Source organism: Rutidosis leptorrhynchoides, chromosome 11, assembly GCF_046630445.1.
Source record: "Rutidosis leptorrhynchoides isolate AG116_Rl617_1_P2 chromosome 11, CSIRO_AGI_Rlap_v1, whole genome shotgun sequence".
In the NCBI taxonomy this organism is placed as follows: domain Eukaryota; kingdom Viridiplantae; phylum Streptophyta; class Magnoliopsida; order Asterales; family Asteraceae; genus Rutidosis; species Rutidosis leptorrhynchoides.
The window spans coordinates 217,481,934-217,504,330 of NC_092343.1; the positions used below are offsets into that span (position 1 = coordinate 217,481,934).

Genomic DNA, 22,397 nt, shown 5'->3' on the forward strand with positions numbered 1-22,397 from the left:
CCTTAATTTCTCTAACTAATTTATTTATTTAAATTTAGAAAATAATTTGTAACATCATTTATAGTTCATGGGTATGTATAAGTATGATATTCTTTAAATTAAAATTCGTAACCTTATTTATAATCCAGGGACTAAAGGTGAATTTTTATATAAAAATGCATCTCATATTTGACTCTTTCGTTTTGAACGTAAAACAAGTTGAACTCAAATTAAGTTCTCTGCAATTTATAAGAAATTAATTATGGGTTATTAGTAAAAGAATCCAACTAACCGATTATTAGTTTGAATGCTTAAGTTCCAATTCATTGAGAAACTATGCATTGTACGACCCGAAACATCGCGTCTTTTTTTTTTCAATCTAAAAAGAAAAACTAGTTTTGGTTTGTTATTGTTCATGATTCAATCAAAATACTAAATGAGTAGGCATCGTTATAAGGATAAATTATATAAAGTTAGTTATATAGATTGGTTGAAAAATACCTTTGAAACGAAATTGCATAGAACTGAAAGTAGGCGTGTAAGGGTTATTCGTTCTCGTAAGCATCTCGTCATCTCTCAGACTATCACTCTCTTGGATGGAATGAATTCTTCGTTTAATAGATTATTGGCTATATTGGTTTTTGGTTGTTGTTGGTGTATGTATACTTTATGTTTGTATATACACTTTACATACAAAGATATAGAAGATGAATTAGATATAGAGAGAGCATGATCTCAATGCTGAGCATGTGAGATTTCATGAAATAAAAGTCATGCATGTGAAATACAAACATGGGTTAGGTAATGAATGGAATTTCACAAATTAAAAAGGGGTAGTGATTTGGTTGGTTAGGGAGAGTAGTTGGATTGTGATCTTTGTTACAGGAAAAATAATGTTACACGAGTGTATACCATCACTTTTAGAGAAAAAGAAATAATGTATGAAATTTTGACCCCGGAATGAATAATTCAGCAGCCTCTAATAATTATTTTATTCCCAAGTAAATCTAAAAAGATTCTGCTGAGACTAAATTGAATTGTACGTAAAAAAAAAATAATATATAAATAGAGTCTCACATCATAACAGATTCCAAAACAAACATAATCAACGAACTTAGTGATTATGAATTCCACTAAGTGCTAATGTTAAAAGTCTGAGGCCAAAGTTATAAAGACAAAATTATGATAGAGTTGAGCTGTAAAAATCTACTCCACTACTTCCTAAAATAAATGGTTAATATAGACTCTAAACTCTACGGTATATATGAATGAGATATATTCGACACCCGAATTTGATTTCAAAACAAGTATTGCAATCATTTAATTATTATATTCGAAACCCTATATATATATATATATATATATATATATATATATATATATATATATATATATATATATATATATATATATATATATATATATATATATATATATATATATATTCAATATACTTCATTCATATATATAGATATAGTTTAAATAATAATTATTATCATATCCTATTTTAATTTTATTTTACCTAATTAATTTTTGTAACAACAATATTTAATATTTCATTTTATACTTTCAATTATTATTTATATATATATATACACACACATAATTATTTACAATTAATTGTTCGTGAATCGTCGAGAGCAGTCGAAGGTTAAATGAATATATTAAACACAGTTCAAAGTTTTTGAGATTTCAATATTACAGACTTTGCTTATCGTGTCAAAATCATATAAAGATTAAGTTTAAATTTGGTCAGAAATTTCCGGGTCGTCACATAAAGTGACAAAAGCAATAATTAAGCCAATAATACATGATGATGGGTCAATCTCACCAAATCTACAATTTCCAGATCAAAAAATCATAAATGGGCATACGTTATCTACGGCATGTAAAGAAAAGTTGTACAACATTTTGGCAACAAATTTAGACGTCTTTGCATGGCAACCGTCTGATATGACCGGTGTCCCAAGGGAAGTTGCAGAACATAGGTTAAATGTGAACCCTAATATACATCCTGTTTGCCAAAAGAAGTGAGGCATGGCGCCGGAAAGAAGTAAATTCCTCCGTGATGAGGTACGAAGTTTAGTGGATGCCGGAATCCTGCGAGAAGTTAAATATCAGACGTGGGTAGCAAATCCGGTCATGGTGAGGAAGCTGGACAACTCATGGCGGATGTGTGTCGATTTTACAGATATCAATAAAGCATGCCCAAAGGATAATTATCCTTTACCTGAAATTGATTGGAATGTTGAATCATTGGCAGGATATCGATTTAAATGTTTTTTAGATGCAGCTAAGGGGTATCACCAGATACCTATGGCCTTGAAAGATGAAGACAAAATGGCTTTTCACACGACGGAGGGCATATTCTGTTACATGAAAATGCCTTTTGGCCTGAAGAATGCAGGAGCAACATATCAACGACTTATTGATATGACATTTAAGGATCAAATTGGGCGAAATTTGGAGGCTTATGTCGACGATATTGTCATAAAAAGTCATACTGAAGAAAAAATGTTACGGGATATACAAGAAACTTTTGCATCCTTGCGAAAAATCAATATGAAGTTAAATCCTAAAAAGTGTACGTTTGGCGTAGAAGAAGGAAATTTTTTAGGCCATATTGTTACACAACGAGGTATCAAAAGCTAATCCTAAGAAAATTCAAGCAATTGAAGATATGAAGTTACCGGCCAACAAGAAAAACGTTCAAAGATTACATGGATGTTTGGCAGCATTAACAAGATTTTTGTCCAAAGCAGCTGAAAAGTCGCTTTCATTCATGAAGGTGTTAAAAAGTTGTCTAAATAAAAAAGATTTTGTATGGACGGCGGAGGCCGAGAATGCATTCCAAGAGGTCAAGCAATTGTTGAAAACGTTACCTACGTTAACAGCACCAAAGGATGGGGAGACTTTGATTTTGTATTTAGCTATCTCAAAAGAAGCAATTAGTCTATCTTAATCGCAGAACGGAACGGCGTGCAAATGCCCATATATTTTTGTTAGCAAAGTATTGTAGCTCAGTGAAACGAATTATCCACTACTTCATCGCATGGTTTATGCCCTTGTGCATACTGCACGACGTTTACGAAGGTGTTTTCTGAAATGTCATGTTCATATTGATTATAAACGTTCCATATTAATTGATTTCGTTGCGAGGTTTTGACCTCTATATGAGACGTTTTTCAAAGACTGCATTCATTTTTAAAAACAAACCATAACCTTTATTTTATCGACAAGGTTAAAAGGACATCACCTAGATTATCCAGAAATGATAATCTAAAATATCACACTTACACACTACCAATACATATTGGTTTACAATATTAATATGTTACAACAAAGTAAATCTCGAATGCAGTTTTAAACAATATTATACAAGCATGCTGACACCAAATCTTGTCCTTATTTTTGCATTCAACAGCGGAAGCTCTTAATAATCACCTGAGAATAAACATGCTTTAAACGTCAACAAAAATGTTGGTGAGTTATAGGTTTAACCTATATATTTATCAAATCATAATAATAGACCACAAGATTTCATATTTCAATATACATCCCATACATAGAGATAAAAATCATTCATATGGATTGAACACCTGGTAATCGACATTAACAAGATGCATATACGAATATCCCCATCATTCCGGGACATCCATCGGACATGATATAAAAAATCGAAGTACTAAAGCATCCGCTACAACGGATGGGGTTTGTTGGGCCCAATAGATCTATCTTTAGGATTCGCGTCAATTAGTAGACTGGTTTACTAATTCTTAGGTTACCAAGTAAAAGGGGCATATTCGGTTTCGATCGTTCAACCATAGAAAGTAGTTTCATGTACTTGTGTCTATTTTGTAAAACATTTATAAAGCTGCATGTATTCTCATCTAAAAAATGTTAGATTTTAAAAGTGGGACTATAACTCACTTTCACAGATTTTTACTTCGTCGGGAAGTAAGACTTGGTCACTGGTCGATTCACGAACCTATAACAAATATGTACATATATATCAAAGTATGTTCAAAATATATTTACAACATTTTTAATATCTTTTACTGTTTTAAGTTTATCAAGTCAGTTGTCCTCGTTAGTAACCTACAACTAGTTGTCCACATTTAGATGTACAGAAATAAATCAATATATATTATCTTGAATCAATCCATGACCTAGTGTATACACGTCTCAGGCTAGATCACAACTCAAAGTATATATATTTTGGAATTAACCTCAACCCTGTATAGCTAACTCCAACATTACTGCATATAGAGTGTCTATGGTTGTTCCAAATAATATATATACATGGGTCGATATGATATGTCAAAACATTTGCATACGTGTCTATGGTATCCCAAGATTACATAATATATTAGAATACATGTATAATACAATATGAGTTAGCTAGGATATGATTAATATAGATTTGTTACCAATTTTCACGTAGTTACAACAAGCAAAAATATCCAATCTTGTTTTACACATAACTTCTTTGTTTTAAATCCGTTTTGAGTGATTAAAGTTGATATGGTTTCATATTGAACTTAAGTTTATGAATCTAAACAGAAAAAGTATAAGTTTATAGTCGGAAATACAGGTTACAAGTCATTTTTGTAAAGGTAGTCATTTCAGTCAAAAGAACGACGTCTAGATGACCATTTTGGAAAACATACTTCCACTTTGAGTTTAACCATGATTTTTGGATATAGTTTCATGTTCATAAGAAAAATCATTTTCCCAGAAGAAAAACTTTTAAATCAAAGTTTATCATACTTTTTAATTAACTAACCCAAAACAGCCCGCGGTGTTACTACGACGGCGTATATCCGGTTTTATGGTGTTTTTCGTGTTTTCAGGTTTTAAATCATTAAGTTAGCATATCATTTAGATATAGAACATGTGTTTAGTTGATTTTAAAAGTCAAGTTAGAAGGATTAACTTTTGTTTGCGAACAAGTTTAAAATTAACTAAACTATGTTCTAGTGATTACAAGTTTAAACCTTCGAATAAGGTAGTTTTATATATATGAATCGAATGATGTTATGAACATCATTACTACCTCAAGTTTAGTAGGTAAACCTACTGGAAATGATGAAAAAATAACTTGAGCTTCAAAGGATCTATGATGGTTTGGAAATTCTTGAAATAGAATCATGACACAAAAACAAGTTCAAATAAGATTATTACTCGAATTAAGATAGTTATAGTTATAGAAATTGAATTAAAGCTTGAATATGAATATTACCTTAATTTAGAAAGATAACCTACTGTAAATAACAAAAGTTTCTTGATCTTAGATGATTACTTGGAATGGATTAGGAAACTTGGAAGTAAACTTGTAAACTTGGAAGTGTTCTTGATGTGTTCTTGAGTAATTGTTTTTATGATGATTATAGGTAATAACCAAAGCTTGTATTTGATGATTTTTTCTGAAAAAATAGTAACTTAGAGGTTCATGGAAGAGTGTGTGTGTTTTGAGAAAGAATTGGGAAGAAAATTGGAAGTGAAATGGAGTAGGTGGTGAGTGGTGAATGTGAGTGGGGTTAAAAGGAGTTCTTGTTTTTGTTTCCTTACTCATAAGTCATGCTAGTTGTCTAATTGTTGGTTCCACATGTTTGTTAACTATCTAGGGCTGCTAAGAGCTGAATTATTATGTGTATATACCAATAGTATATACGTCTAGGAGCTGGGTATTGTACGAGTATGAATACGGTTGCATACGAGTAGAATTGTTGATAAAAATGAATGAGAATGCAATTGTAAGCATTTTTGTTAAGTAGAAGTACTTTGATATATGTCTTGAAGTCTTTCAAAAGTGTACTAATACATCTAAATACACTACATGTATATACATTTTAACTGAGTCGTTAAGTCATCGTTAGTCGTTACATGTAAGTGTTGTTTTGAAACCTTTAAGTTAACGATCTCATTTAATGTTGTTAACCCATTGTTTATTATATCTAATAAGATGTTAAATTATTACATTATCAAGATATTATGATGTATGAATATATCTTAATATGATATATATACATTAAAATGTCGTTACAACGATAATCGTTACATATATGCCTCGTTTCAAAATTTTTAAGTTAGTAGTCTTATTTTACATATGTAGTTCATTGTTAAAATACTTAATGATATATATATAATTATCATTTTATCATGTTAAATATAGTGTAACAATATCTTAATATGATACATATGTATTTAGTAAGACGTTGTAATAACGATAATCGTTATATATATCGTTTCGAGTTTCTTAACTTAGTAGTCTCATTTTTATGTATATAACTCATTGTTAATATACTTATAGAGATACTTACTTATCATAATCTCATGTTAACTATATGTATATCCATATATATATATCGTCATGTTGTTTTTACAAGTTTTAACGTTCGTGAATCGCCGGTCAACTTGGGTGGTCAATTGTCTACATGAAACTCATTTCAAATAATCAAGTCTTAACAAGTTTGATTGCTTAACATGTTGGAAACACTTAATCATGTAAATAACAATTTCATTTAATATATATTAACATGGAAAACTTTGGGTCACTACATTTTCAAGGTCATCCAATCTTGGTGTTAACAGATCAACCGTTGAAGCAAATACTCTGTCGTTCAGAATCATCTGGCCATCTAGCGAAATGGGCCATCAAGTTGGGGGAATATGAAATCAATTTCGCTCCCCGAAATGCAGTTAAAGGATAAATATTGCCAGATTTTCTTCTGGAAACAAAAGAAAAAGTGAAGCATGACAATAAAATGGTACCACAACAGCATGTTTGGGAATTGCCCACTGATGGGCCTCCAGTGAAGAAGGAACAGGTGCAGGACTGGTTCTGACAAGTCCCGATGGAGAAGAGTATACTTATGAATTGAAATTTTGTTTCTATGCATCCAACAATGAAGCAGAATACGAGACATTACTCTCCGGCTTGCGCATAGCATTGGACATGGGCATCACAAACCTAAGGGCATATGTTGATTCTCAAATTGTGGCCCAGCAAGTTAATGGAACGTTTGATGCAAGAGATACATCAATGGGGCAATATGTAAAGTTGGTAGAAACAATCTCAAATAAATTTGATAACCTTGAGGTCGTGAAAATCCCTCCAAATAAGAATAAGAAGGCTGACGTATTAAGAAAGTTAGCTACTTTAACCTTTGATCATTTGCACAAACGTGTGTTGGTCGAAGAACTTAAAGAAAAATCAATACATGAAAAACCAATTATGATGATAGTTGAAGGTGTCAAGGAAACTTGGCTGACTCCATATTTAAGGTATTTGCACGACGGAGTGTTACCCATTGACAAGGCGGAAGCCAGAAGGATAAGAGTAACGGCACCAACGTATGAAGTGATTAATGGCGTTCTTTATCGGAAGTCTTACAATGGTCGTCTGTTAAGGTGTTTAACCAATGATGAATCATTAAAGGTAGTCAAGGAGATGCATGAAGGAGTTTGTTCTCAACATTCCGGCTTCCGTACTGTGGCATCACGGATTATGAGGCAAGGGTATTTTTGGCCTACCCTTTATCGAGATGATGCAGAAATCATAAAAACATGTGAGAACTGTCAGAGACATGGGACAGTTCAATGTCTCCCAAAGTATGACTTGATACCAGTGTCATCCGCTTGGTCGTTCTGCAAATGAGTGATTGATATTGTGGGACCATTCAACAGAAGCACTGGTAATGCTAAGTTCTTGGTGGTAGCAATTGATTTTTTCACAAAGTGGGTTGAGGCGAAGGCTTTAGCAAAGATTACAGGAGAAAATGTCAAAAAGTTTGTTTGGCATGATATTATGTGCCGGTATGGGGTCTCAAATGAAAGTCAGTGATAATGGCAAGCAATTTGCAGAAAATCCATTTCGAAGTTGGTGTGAAGAGCTGGGAATAAAGCAAAACTTTACATCTGTTGCTCATCCTCAAGCAAATGGGCAAGTGGAGGTTACCAACAAAGAAATTGTTGCTGGCATTAAGGCACGGTTAGGATTAAGTCAAACTGGTTGGGTGGATGAACTGCCAAATATGCTATGGGCACACCGGATAACTCCAAAGCGGATCACGGGGGAAACACCCTTCAGTCTAGTGTATGGTACAGAAGCAGTGATACCAGCCGAAATATGTGTTCTAACACAACGCATAATGGCATTTGATATTGAAGCTAATTCTTATGCATTAAGGGAAAATCTCAACTTGTTGGAGGAAATAAGATTGATGGCCGCCATCCAGCAAGCAGACCACAAGCATAAGATGGCAAAATATTACAACAAGAAAGTGAAGCATACACAATTTGAAGTTGGTGATCTGGTGCTACGAGATAATGAGGCAAGCACGCAAATTAAATTTGGAAAGTTAGCACCAAAATGGAAGGACCTTATAAGGTCACAAAAGTAAATCAGAATGGATCATACATGCTTGCTGCGCCTTTCGGCGAGCAATACGAAAGAGCTTGGAATGCAATGAATTTAAAGAAATTTTATGCGTAGTACTATATGCATGGACAGCTTGATCACCTGTCAAATGCATGAGATATAGTCATAAATGTAAAAATTTCTTTTACATATGAATAACAGCAATTATTCTTATGGAAATATTGTTCATAAATTTTATCCGGCCAAGGATTTATTAGCTCAGGTTTCACATCGCTGTGTGTCATCCCTACCTGCAGAAAGAAAGATAACCGTTCGGTGGTAGAAGTACAATCATACTCAAAATGATTGTATCGATAGTGAGACATGTAGAACTCACTAAAGCATCGAAGCATTAAAGCGAATCTACAAATGTCATGACACAAAACCTATACACGAAATGAATAGCAAAACAAATAACGGACCATGGCATCCTGCAAACTAGTCGAAGGCAACGATAATACACAATTTTTCCTCATAAATTTCATGACGGAAAGCGTAATTTCAATATTTCAAGGAATGATGTCTGCAAAGTAAAATATCAATATTATATATATTTTTTAGCTCAGAAAATGTCAATAACCTAAGGTATCTTCATAGCAATAACAGCGAATACAATATTAATTGTTATTAAAGGCATATATAATTGAAAGCATGATATTTCATTCATTTTGGGGGGTATAATTTAATACATCATCAATAGTCACATCCGGATTTTTACAAAGATTTTCAAGATCAGAAAACCTCATATTTTCTATTGAAGCACCAGCTGCATCATCTTCTGAGATAGCATTTTCATTGATCTTTGATGTAATTACCTCAGGCAGAGGATTTGGAAGTTCTGGTAGTTTTCTCTTCATAAGAATTGAAAAAACTTAACCGTTCAGCAGATTTCGCAAGGCGGACAAACTCACGGATCCTGTGAGATAATGCCTGGCAGTTAAAAATACGGTTAATAAGAGCAGGAATCCCAGCAATTATATGTCTTTCATTATCCTCTTTGGGTTTAAGCTATTCTTTCAGAGCATTATTCTCCTTTACTAATTCTTCAATCCTGCTAAAGTGTTGATTTTCTCTGAAAGATAGTTCTTTCACTTGTTTACTATATTCTGCCCTCTGAGTGTTGCAGTTTACATAATGCCACTTCATTATATCATAATCCCTCTTTAAGGATGTAGCTACTTGTTCCAGCTTGGTTATTTTCTCTTTTTTAGCTGATAGTTCCTTACTTGTGGTAATTTCATTGCTCTACAATTCGGATAGGCGTTGAAGGTCATTTAGCCCAGAAGCAATGTTAAGAATGATACTTTGTGCTTTAACCTTCTTAGCATCTGCATCAGATAGGTTGCTGAAAAATTGGGCTAGTGATGGACATACCATGGCGTTCAAGAAATTCATGAAACCCTCGTAAGAGTGTGGTGGTCCTTTTAGAAAGGAAGAAAGTATATTTGTATCAAGATTGGGAAGCATAATTTGTTTTTGAAAAGAACTAGTGCCATCTTCTTGTTGAGCGGATGGTGGAGCATTTTGACCAGTTCTTCTTCTTTTTGCGTTAGGTGGAAGAGTTGCAAGCCCATTATCTTGGTGTGGTGCAGTAGCTGTTGGAGATAAAGGGAAATTATTACTTATAAACGAGTTCCAATAAGACTCACAAGACTTCAAAGGTGGCATAATGTATAAAGAAGGGTTTGGATTATAAAATCCACCAGTACTGGGTCTAAAAGAAAACAAATTCAGGTTTTGGTCTAGTATTCTACATAATTCAGTGTTATCATTCTCATTACCCGAGGCACGACATTCTCTAGAAGCAATTCGGTTCATACCTATGTTCATTTCTTCTTCTTCTTCTTCTTCTTCTTCTTCTTCCTCCTCCCTTGCAGCATCCTTTTCAGGAAGTGGAGTGTCGTCAATTGTGACGACCCGAATTTTTCCGTCTACTTGATTATACTATTTACATGATTTAATAATTCTGACTTGATAAGCAATGAATTTTAATAAGTCTGGAACCTCCGGAAAGAGTTTTATATAAGCATTTGACCACCCTTTAATTCCTACGATTCACGAACGTCATAACTTGTATTAATTATATATATGTGTGTGTGTGTGTGTATATATATATATATATATATATATATATATATATATATATATAATTTAAAAATATGATAATTAAATATATATAATTTAAAAATATGATAATTAAATATCTTAGTAAGTATATTATCAAGGTATTATATATACATTTTCATACTAATTTAGAGAGTTTTCGAACAATATATATGTTACTAGTTAAACGACGTAATTAACTTATGTTAAAATGTATTTACATACAATGTACAATGAGTATTAAATACACTTAATAATATACAAAAACATATAAAGGATAGCTATACTCGTATTTTCGTTCATTTTTCTCAAGAATCCTACTCGTATTCATACAGTATATATACACGTGTTATACGAAGCTTCTAGAAGTATTTACTATTAATATATACTAATAAAAATCTGTATTAGTGGAGTATTATGTCATGCATGAAATCATCAATCTTATTATGTCATACATGACATCATCAATTTAACTTATACTAGATATTAGTAAAAAAAAGACAACATAAATATTTACTATTCCTATATACCAATAGTAATTTGCATGATTGATGTATTATGTCATGCATGACATCATCAATCTTATTATGTCATGCATGACCTCATGGTATTTAACTTATCCTAGATATTTGTCATAAAACAAGAAAATACAACTAGTATATAAAGACCTTACATGGTATTTTTTTACACACATTTGCATCCATTCTACTTTCAATTCTATTCCAAGTATTCTCTAATTCTTTCTCTCTAAAAACACTCTCTAATATCCTCTCTTCAAGTTCTAATAAGCCTTCATTATCTACAACAAAAACTAGTTACAAAAACAATCCATAAACACCATAGAAGTAGTAATCAAGAACACCTCCTTTGATTTAAGTTTTGCTTCCAAGTTTGGTTATCTTTAAGCACCCTTTCAAGGAGTCTTTCAAGCTCTAAAAATCCTCTTCATATTCAGCTACTTCCCTTTCTTAAATCAAGGTATTAGCCTTACCAAAACTCTTGTTCAATTCATATGATTATAGCTATCTATATAAAAGATCATAGTTAATAACAACTAGAACATAGTTTGGATGATTCTAAACTTGTTTGAAAACTAATCTAATCTAACTCTAACAACACTTATTTATACATATTATGATGTTATATTAAACTATTATAAGAACTTATAACTTGTACATATGAAGAACACCTTAAAAACTTAACATACATCAACTAGTCTCCATTCGGTAAAAGCGGACTGTTTTGGGTTGGGAATTAAAAACCTATCGTAGACCTTGAGTTCGAAGCTAAGATTTTAGAAATATGTTAATATATGTAAATAAGACTTTCAGTAAATTTTTCATGATTTTAGAAAAAGTGTAAGTATTTTATCAAAAATCATATATTTGGTGGATGCCGGGATTCTTCCAAATCTGTCCACCGGTACAAAAAGAGGGTAAAAATATAAAAATTAATATATGGGCTGAAATTTTTGAATTAATTTTGAAAAATTAACTTCTTAAGGAATCCATAACAATTTGATTCACTTTAAATGGAGTTTAATGAATTTTTGGCGAGCAAAACAAAATCTGCTAAAATTAACGTTGTATGGACGAAATTTATCTTATAAAAACTATATTAATCATATCCTTGCTAATTTTTCCTATATCCTATATATATTTGGACATTTTATCATTAGTATAACAAAATATTATAATCTTGGTTAATTCTGAGATTGTATATATATGATAATCTTGGTACTTTCCATGACAATACGTGCACAATACGTTTTGATAAATCCTAAGTCAACACGTCTCTGGATTGAATTCTGCGCTGTCGGACGAAGACTGGTGGCTCCATACGGTATCAAAAGCCTATTTAGGAGTAGAGGATGAGGGGCAGAAGCGCTCCAGACCCCGGAGGAGAAATTCTTCAGGGACTGGGGTGCTACAGAATCCACCCCCTCATCAGGAGAGGCATTCTTTTTAGTTAGTTAAGTCGTAGGGGGCAGGCCAGCTCATTGGTTGGCTTCATACGGGTTAACACTAGCGAGAAGCTTCTCTTCTACTTCTAAATAGGATACCGGAGGTGGATCAAAGCAGAGTTTGACCCTCGTCAGGCAAGCTTTGGGAGGGGGGAGCTGTGTAGTGCAAACAAACAAATGATGTAAAACAAGGGCTTCGAATGGTTTTAACTCATTATAGGGCTAAAACCTTTATTAAAAAAGGTTTTGATCCTAACATACATGAAAGTTGACAAAAGACATTCTGTCTTAAGTCAACCTGTTCATATAACTGGTTTGATAGCGTTGACTAAAGCCATTCTGTCTTAAGTCAACCAGTTCTAATAACAGGTCAACCCTTCTTGCATTGCTTTCCTTTCGGTCATCAATGACGGGTTGTTATGAGACTTGTTAGGAAGGACTGGAAAGGTCAACCCTTATCTCATTGATCTTCCTTCGGTGGATCAATGTAGGGTTGTGATGAGCGTAGTTATGAGGAAGGTCAACCCTGATCTCATTTCTCTCCTATCGTCGAGGAAATGTCGGGTTGTTTTAACTGCACTTGTTTGTTAGTAGCCTTGTTTCTCTCTAAGAGAAAAATAACAAGGGCTCTGGACAACATTACTTTCACATAAGGATAGTGCTACTATAAACAAAAAACTAGAAATCAAAAATGACGTAGATGATACTCGAGATTACTAGAGCGATATCAAAGTAAGTATCAATGTTGTCTGGAACCTCTACACAACGTCTTATGACCCCATAACTAGGAGAATCCGGGTTGCTTTAGAGATCCGCTTTGGGGTTAGTCGTCCGGGCGGATCCATTCTATTTAAACTCATTTGGGGGGCGCGCAAGAGGTAACCACTCCTGGAGGCGTTCACATGTATTTATATACCACTGTAAAACCCATGGGAAGTAAGTTGCGAGGAAAAACCTATTTCTGCTAGCTGCTTAGGTAGGTTCTTTCCTCGTGAACCCAACTCTATCGTCCGGTCGGGCATGAGTCCGAGTCTCATAAAACTGAGCTCAGATGGAGGGATAAAACCTTTAAGGGGGGTTACTTATCCTTAAGCAGTGTATTCAGAGTCGAGGCTTAATCTATAGATAGAAAGCCCTATACCGGACAAGGATGGGGACGCAACTCCCGCGAAACGTACCCCAGTCGCAGTGGGGTAATTCTAAGAATATGTTTATATATATACCGATTTTTGGACTGTTGCACTTTTCGGACTATTTTGGACTACTAACAAAGGACTACTAACAATGGACTACTAACATAAAATGTTAAAAATTATTATATAAGTATTATATGAACTTACTATATTAATTTTTTTCATATGTATTATTATCTGAATCGTTATTATTATTATAGGTTTGTGAATCCAAGGACGTCGGCTATATTTTAATAAGTTGAAAACTTGTTAAAACTATACTTTTACGACAGTGAGTATATAGTCTCATTTTTAAACTCTACAAATATTTTGGGATGAGAATACATGCATCTTTTGTTTTTAAAAATAGACACAAGTACTTGAATATATATTCTATGTTGAGTTGTACCTTTGTATATATCCCTAATAGTCTGGTAACTATTTGTTACATGTGGTTAACATGTAAGCGCGAATCCTATTGATAGATCTATTGGGTTTGACAACTCCACTCGGGCTAGTTAGCACTAGTTCATAACGAGTGTTTAGTACTTCATTTTACTACACTTGGTACGGTGTAGAGATAACTATGAAAAGGGAATATGTACGGAAAACATCTGTTAAGTATAGTTACTGGGCACTCAACAACATATAGAATATCTTTGCTGAAACGTTTATAACATGAAATCTTGTGGTCTATTATTATATCTTTTGCTGGCTTTAAAATCTATATCTAACCAACCTTTGTGTTGACTGCTTAAGCATGTTTATTCTCAGGTCCTTAAGAAAGTCTTCCGCTGTTGCATTATCTGAGCAAGCTGTGCATGGAGTCTCATGCTTTTGTTTAAATGAAGTGTTGCATTCAATAAAATCTTTGTCATGTAATATATTCACCTGTTATGACACGTGTTAGTATTTTGAAGCTAATGTAATATGGGGATTATTCCTTAAATAATCGTCCATTTGTTTAAAACATGCATTATGTATAATAATGGTGTGCTTTTTATGAAACGAATGCAATATTTTCTAAAACGTATCATATAGAGGTCAAATACCTCGCTATGGGACCAATGAATAACGTACCTCGTTTATAGTATTATCGACAGTCGTTTCATTTGGTATCAGAGCTGGTTTAAGCTGTGTCGTTGGCTTAATAGTAGAGGGGGTTCTCACAGTGTTACCTGTGACGAAGCATTGGCTCTTACTCCTTGCGGTCCGAATATGGTTGGCTTTGCCGAGAGGCATGGCCGTAAAATCAGTGTCTGAGGTACGCTCAGTGGTCACCAGGCGGTTTGCTAGGAAGGCACTGAGTGGGATGCGTCCCCACTGTACTACAGTTGGTATCAGAGCAGAGGTCTTAGAGAACCAGAAATTGCATTAGTGTGTCTCACCGGTATTTGTTAGGATGCATTAGCGAGTCTGGACTTTGACCGAACTTGTTTTTGAAAACCATTGCTTATCATTTTTGTTCGGAAATTGAATATTATAACATGTAAATATTATGTGGTATATTACTAATGTGGTAGTTAATGTGTGATAGATGTCTACTTCTAGCACCAATCTCATAATCACATTCAGCGACTCTGAAGTTGAATCTCCGCCAAAAGTACCAATCATCGACTTATCTGATAACGACGATGACCCGAAAGAAGGTGTATCAATCATCTATATAACTGATGACGATGATGACCTGAAGTCGGATGCATTTTTGGAAGATTCACAATTCCCAGAGGAACCAGAAGAGGAACCTGAGGAGATCGAAGTAAAAGAAATTACCGAGGAAGAATTTAATAAGGGAAAGAAACCTTTAATTGTCAACCCAGAAATTCCAAAAGCAGAAACTAATAAAACAATTGTTGTACCAATTGCTCCCGATACTACCACACCTAGTCAACCATGTCTTACCAATACTACAGAAATGTCATCTACTGAACCCCAACCAAAACCTAGACTTACAGCTGAAATACGCACTATGAAAGTAGGGAAGCGAAAATTCTATGATTTCCTAGATTTCTTTGAATTCCCAAGGAAGCCTCGTCGTTTCTAATCTATTTTTGCAGCTATTCGACTTCACGCCCTATATAATAATATATCGTGTGCTATATTTCATCTTACCAAAAGAATAAGCGTGAAGTACTAATGCATTAAGTTTTTTTCATGATAGAATATTATCATGATTGTAGTAGTTAATTTGTGTACTAGCTATTAAGTATGAACTTTAACGGGTAGGTACTACCCGAGCTTCAATTATAAAACACTAATAAGAAGAAAAGGCTTTTATAATAAATGGTTCATATTATTAATATGCTACAAAGTACCATTGACTACTCATAATATTGTATATGATTAATTTATCTCTTTTGGCTATTTTTGAAGGAAATGACACCTGTAACTAGACAAAATATGAGTACTGAGGAACTCTAAGCTTTTTTATCACAACTGTGACCGCAGCAGTAGCTACAATTAATAACAATAACAAATCCAGGACATCCGGTGGGAGTCACCACCGTAACCATCATGATAACATCGCAGAAAATCGGGTAGGTTGCTCCTACAAAACATTCATAGGTTGTAAACCCCATGAATTTGAAGGAATGGAAGGTCCAGTTGGACTAAAGCATTGGATTGAAAAAGTAGAAGCTGTTTTTGCTATAAGTAATTGTGCATAAGAATACCGCGTAAAATACGCTTCTCATACTTTCAAAAGTAACGCTTTAACATGGTGGAATACCTACCTAGCAAACGTGGGGGAGAATACTGCTTACGCCCTACCTTGGGCAGCATTTAAACACTGGCTGTATGAGCAGTATCGACCTAGGAACGAGATGAATAAATTAAAAACAGAGTTGAGGTAATTGCACACCAAGGGTGATAACATCACTACCTATGAACAACTGTTCACAGAGGTAGCATTAATGTGTCCTGGAGTATTTGAAGACGAAGAAGCAAAAGTTGAACAGTTTGTGAAAGGATTACCTGAGATAATCCAAGAAAACGTAAGTGCATCCAATCCAACAACAATGCACGAAGCAAGCAAGATGGACCATATGTTAATGGACCAAATCAAAGGAAGAAACAAGGAAAAGGCAGCTGCTGAGGCCAAAACAAATGACCACAAGAGGAAAGGGAACGAAAATCGTGATAGGAATCACAACTATCAACACCACCACAAGAAACAGGAAGTCTCGCAGGGTCTGAGTAGCAGGAGGAACCAGAATACCTACCAGGGGAAACAACCCCAATGCCAGAAATGCAAGAGATACCACTTTGGGAATTGCACGGTGGTGTGTAAGAATTGCAACAAAGTAGGGAATCATATTCAAAATTGTAGGTTTCCTCTCACATATGTTAATAAAGCCGCACTTGAAGCTGTTGTGTGTTATGGGTGCGGGAAAAAGGGCCATTACAAGAATAAGTGCCCGAACCAAAAGAGAGAAAATGGTCCAGTCCTTGGAAAAGCATTTAATATAAATGCTAACGATGCACAAGAAGACCCGGAGCTTGTTACGGGTACGTTTACTATCGATGAATTACCTGCCTATATTTTATTTGATACTGGTGCCGATAGAAGTTATGTAAGTAAGAAATTTTTCTCTAAATTAAATTGCCCCTTAGTGCCCCTGGAGGATAAATGTATTGTAGAATTAGCAAATAGTAAAATCTGTCGTAAACATAAGCTTAAATTAACTAGTGAGACATTTGTAATTGATTTGATACCCGTTGAGTTGGGGAGTTTTGATGTAATTATTGGTATGGATTGAATTTCTAAGATGAGAGCGGAAGTTGTTTGTTATGAAAAGGCGATTCGTTTTCCCTGCGTAAACGGGAAACCATTGATGGTGTTCGGAGAGAAGGGTAATCATAAGCTAAACTTTATTAGCTGTTTGAAGGCCCAAAAGTGCATAAAGAAGGGGTGCTATGCTATTTTAGCACATGTGAAGAAGATCGACACGAAGGAAAAGAGCATTAGTGACGTGCTTGTGGTAAGAGAATTTCCCGAAGTGTTTCTAGAAGAATTACCGGGATTACCTCCGCATAGATCTGTAGAATTTCAAATAGATCTAGTACTGGGAGCTGAACCAGTGGCTCGTGCTCCGTATAGACTCGCACCGTCTGAAATGAAAGAACTACAAAGTCAGTTGCAAGAATTACTAGATCGTGGATTTATTCGACCGAGTACTTCTCCGTGGGGAGCTCCGATCCTATTCGTTAAGAAGAAATATGGATCCTTACGAATGTGTCTAGACTACCGCGAGTTAAATAAGCTAACTATCAAGAATCGGTACCCATTACCAAGAATTGATGACTAGTTTGATCAGCTGCAAGGATCACGTGTTTACTCCAAAATTGACCTAAGATAAGGTTACCATCAATTGCGAGTAAAAGAAGAAGATATTCTGAAGACCACATTTAGAACACACTACGGTCACTACGAATTTCTGGTCATGCCGTTCGGGTTGACAAACGCAACCACTGTATTCATGGACCACATGAATTGAGTATGTAGTCCGTATTTGGATAAATTTGTTATTGTCTTTATTGATGATATCCTTATTTACCCTAAGAATGAGCAAGAACACGAGCAACATTTAAGGTTGGTGCTGGAACTGTTAAGAAAAGAACAGTTATACGCCAAATTTTCTACGTGCGCATTTTGGTTGAAGGAAGTACAATTCCTTGGTCACATCGTTAGTAGTCAAGGAATTCAGGTTGATCCCGCGAAGGTCGAAGCCATTGAGAAATGGGAAACCCCGAAGACTCCGAAACAGATAAGCCAATTTTTGGGTTTAGCTGGTTATTATAGAAGGTTTATTCAAGATTTTTCCCGAATAGCCAAACCATTAACCCACAAAGGGAAGAAGTATGAATGGGCCTCCGAGCAGGAAACTACATTCCAGCTTTTGAAAAAGAAACTAACTTCGGCGCCTATTTTATCATTACCTAAAGGAAACGACGACTTCGTGATTTATTGTGACACGTCATGAAAAGGTTTTGGATGTGTCCTCATGCAACGAACAAAGGTTATTGCTTACGTTTCTCGACAGTTGAAAACTCATGAACGAAATTATATGACACCTGATTTGGAGTTAGGAGAAGTTGTTTTTGCATTGAAAATGTGGAGACACTACTTATATGGGGTCAAATGTACAGTGTACACTGATCACAAGAGTCTTCAACACATATTCGATCAGAAACAATTGAATATGAGGCAACGACGGTGGGTTGAGCTAATAAACGACTATGATTGTGAAATTCGTTATCATCCCGGGAAAGCAAATGTAGTAGCTGACGCTCTAAGCAGGAAAGAAAGAGAGCCGATTCGAGTACGAGCAATGAATATGAAAATTCGTACGAATCTCACTACATAAATAAAGGAGGCTCAACGAGGAGCTCTTACTGAAGAAAACTTTGGAAATGAGATGCTCAAGGGTTTAGACAAGCAACTTGATATACGAGAAGACGGAACCCGATATTTAAATGGACGCATTTGGTTACCAAGGTTTAAAGGGTTAAGAAAATTAGTTTTGGATGAGGCGCATATTGCAACTTGATATCCTGGAGCTGAAAAGATGTATCAAGATCTTAAGGAACATTTTTTGGTGGCCTAATTTAAAGGCGGATATTGCAACATATATAGGGGAGTGCTTAACTTGCTCCAAAGTTATAACACCGGCAATTTTTTTTTTTTTAAACACAGCGGAAGACTTTATTAACAAACACACTATAAGTCGCGTCATTACATTAATCTGAGTAATTAAGTTTAAGTTTACACAACGGTGTTACGTTATTACAAAACATGATTTAAACAAAAGTCCACATCAGAGTAGGGTTGTCAAACATGTCTTCTGCATCAGCACCCATCCCGACTAGCAGTACCTAAACCTGCAAGGGGTAATTATGTGGGGGATTAGCGCACCGCTAAGTGAATGGAATCTATCTAACAGATATAGCTTAAGTCACACACAAGCTATATACTAACAACAACACATTCTAACTACCAACTAGCATATAATAAGATAATACGAGGATCGGCGGCTTGTACGAGCACACGACTCCTAGCTGATCGGACTTGAGTCTACCGATAGTCCCTGCTACTCAATTCATAGTATAGTTATCCAGATGCAGGGGATGCATCGTTCACACTATACTCCACAATCAGTAGCCTATGAACTTAACTTCCCCTAAGCACGGTTGACCTCATACGGACTCTAACCTCTCCTAGGCACGGTCTCGAGTCCCCAGTCTCCCTAAGCCCGACTGGTGCCATTCACACAGTGTACACATAAATCACATACAACATCAGGCATACTATATTATTCTAACATGGCAATTTCTACACTATGCATGGTAAAAGAGTCAACCATAGTAGCATGATATGCTACTTAAACTCTATCCGGAGATAGACCCACTCACCAATTACCAGCAACTGCTCAGTTATTATTTTTGAGCTTCCTCCTTGTCCTTATAACCTGAGAACAACACAAACAAAATTAATATACATATCCAATAAATAATATAATCATTTCATACGATTAACTAGGTCATAACACCATATATTCATAATTTTATGAGTCTACATCATGACTCCATTCAATAATGGCATACAGGTGCGTGCAAAACACGACATACACACTAAAACTCCTTTTCCGGCCCAAAAATAGTTTGATCTAGTTTCTTAAAAGTTTACCATTGAAAAGTATATTCTTTATTACGATTCTAACGATAGTTTATTCATCAAAAATAGAGTTACGTTTTGAAAGTTACGCCCGTTTCAATTTCATAAAAGGTACTGTAGCAAATAGTGGCACTGTAGCAACTCGGTACTGTAGCAAATAGTGAAATTATAGCAACTCGGTATTGTAGCAAATAGTTACACTGTATAAACTCGATACTGTAGCAAATAGTGAGACTGTAGCAACTCGTACTGTAGCAAATAGTGACACTGTAGCAACTCGGTACTGTAGCAAAATACTGTAGCAACTGGGTTTCGAACAAGAGTTGCTGATTTCGAACATTTTTTTGCCCAAAACTCGATTTTTGAGCGATTTTGATCAAATTTTAAGCACATGGAAGCTACTAAACATATATACAACCTATTTCTAACATCAATTAAGCATAACAAACACCAAACATGAAGATTCAAGCTTAAAATCACACTTTTTATTCAAGAACACAAAACCCATTTAATCAAGAATCAAAGCAAGGATTCAAGTAAACAAACCTGATTAGATGATCACAAGGATACAAGAAATTAGTCACTTATGCTACTAAATCCAATTTCTAATCTTGAATTAAACTAGGGTTTGTGTAGGAGATGAAGTTAGGTACGAGCAAGTTTTGAGAAAAATCTAGAAATGAAAATAAAGAAGCAGTTTACACTCTTAAATGGGTATTAAAACCCATACCCCACAACACACGGTATTTATCAGTTATCTTATCTGATAACCTTTCGTATCTCCTTAGGCGGTCCTAACGGAGTCCAAATTAAATAAACCAACATGTTCTCGGACCCTTGTCACAAACTGGTCACCACACAAATTGTAACACCCCATTTTCAGTTACGTGTTATTTCGAACGACATTCGAAATACGAGGCATGTAAGCGTAAATTTGGATCCTAAATAAAGTTGGATTTGATGTTCTAAAACCTTACCATTGGATAGTAAAACTCTTTACGTTTCCAATGATATTTGATTCATCAAAAACGGAGCTACGGTTTGAAAGTTACGACCAAAACAAGTTCAGTTTCAGACTCAGTTCAGTGGGACTCCGTCCAGATTTTGGGACGCCGTCCACCAGTGAAAGGTTGGACGCCGTACAGCCATTTTGGACGCCGTCCAAATGGCCTGACAGGCCAACTATTGGAATTTTAATGAATTTTAAAGGGGTATTTGTGTCTTATCACTTGGGGGTCGGTTTGGAGCCTCTAAAACTAATCCAACCTCATTTGTGGATCACATTTTACCCACCAACACTCTCATCTTCAAACCCTAGAGAGAGGAAGTGTTTTTAGTGAGAGAGAGCTCCATTTGAGGAAAAAGAAGGGTGAAACGGGTCAAGTCGCGAGAGTAAAAGTTGTTCATCTCATCCTTAGCTACGTTGTGATGGTGTTGGTAAGTTCTAACTCCGAAATCCATTATTTGATTTTGATATTCATATTAGAGTTTGAGCTTGATTTTGTTAGAAACCCTTTAATGTTTGCGAAATGGGTGTTAATCTTGATTTGGGGTCAAACTAAGTTATGGGTCAAGATTTGATGAACCAAGTATATAAATGTTTGATTCAAGTGTTAAATGGTATTTTGGAAAGTTAGTCACTAGCCGTTAGTGATTAAAGATGTTTTTGGGACTTATGTCAAAATGGGTTGACTTAGATGGGTCAAATTTGGTAATTACTTTAATTTTGGATTAATTGGATGATAAGCAATTTGGTTAAGACCTAGATTGGTTTGACTTTGAATGGGTCGGAATTACCACCCGTAGTGGTAATTGATTAAGTCCACTTTAGGTGTCTAAATGGGCAGATTGTTGTTGTAAGTATAAACCCTCGGTTAAGGGTGTTGAAGTCGAATTCTCTCGTAGAGAATGTGTGTTGATTGTTTGTATATCTATATGCGTATTATAGGTAAAAGGTTTGCTCGGTTGCTTTTGGAGGCGATTTACATTTATGACTTGTGCGGGCAGTTCGAGGTGAGTGGAATATCTATGTATGTATATATATGATTTATGTGCCCGTGTTAATGGTGTCACATAGCCATTTTG

General features: G+C 35.0%; 2 protein-coding genes across 2 annotated transcripts; both read left to right on the forward strand.

Annotated features, from left to right (window-relative positions):
• Positions 1 to 6,518: 6,518 nt before the first annotated feature.
• Positions 6,519 to 7,825, forward strand: LOC139875399 (uncharacterized). Its single transcript, XM_071862736.1, has 3 exons — positions 6,519 to 6,640; positions 6,796 to 7,392; positions 7,669 to 7,825. The coding sequence occupies exons 1-3, from the start codon at positions 6,519 to 6,521 to the stop codon at positions 7,823 to 7,825; spliced, it is 876 nt and encodes a 291-aa protein (XP_071718837.1).
• A 190-nt stretch (positions 7,826 to 8,015) lies between these two features.
• LOC139875400 (uncharacterized) lies at positions 8,016 to 8,684 on the forward strand. Its single transcript, XM_071862737.1, has 2 exons — positions 8,016 to 8,371; positions 8,564 to 8,684. Exons 1-2 carry the CDS (start codon positions 8,016 to 8,018, stop codon positions 8,682 to 8,684), a joined length of 477 nt encoding a protein of 158 aa, XP_071718838.1.
• Positions 8,685 to 22,397: the final 13,713 nt, after the last annotated feature.

Bases quoted from the DNA above. Each gene is read 5' to 3' on its own strand.
- LOC139875399 (XM_071862736.1), top strand. From the start codon at position 6,519: ATGGAAAACTTTGGGTCACTACATTTTCAAGGTCATCCAATCTTGGTG. The intron at 6,641-6,795 runs GTTGGGGGAATA...ATGGGCCTCCAG, and splicing joins CTAGCGAAATGGGCCATCAA to TGAAGAAGGAACAGGTGCAG. The intron at 7,393-7,668 runs GTGTTTAACCAA...ACCATTCAACAG, and splicing joins TACAATGGTCGTCTGTTAAG to AAGCACTGGTAATGCTAAGT.
- LOC139875400 (XM_071862737.1), top strand. From the start codon at position 8,016: ATGCTATGGGCACACCGGATAACTCCAAAGCGGATCACGGGGGAAACA. The intron at 8,372-8,563 runs GTCACAAAAGTA...TATGAATAACAG, and splicing joins AAATGGAAGGACCTTATAAG to CAATTATTCTTATGGAAATA.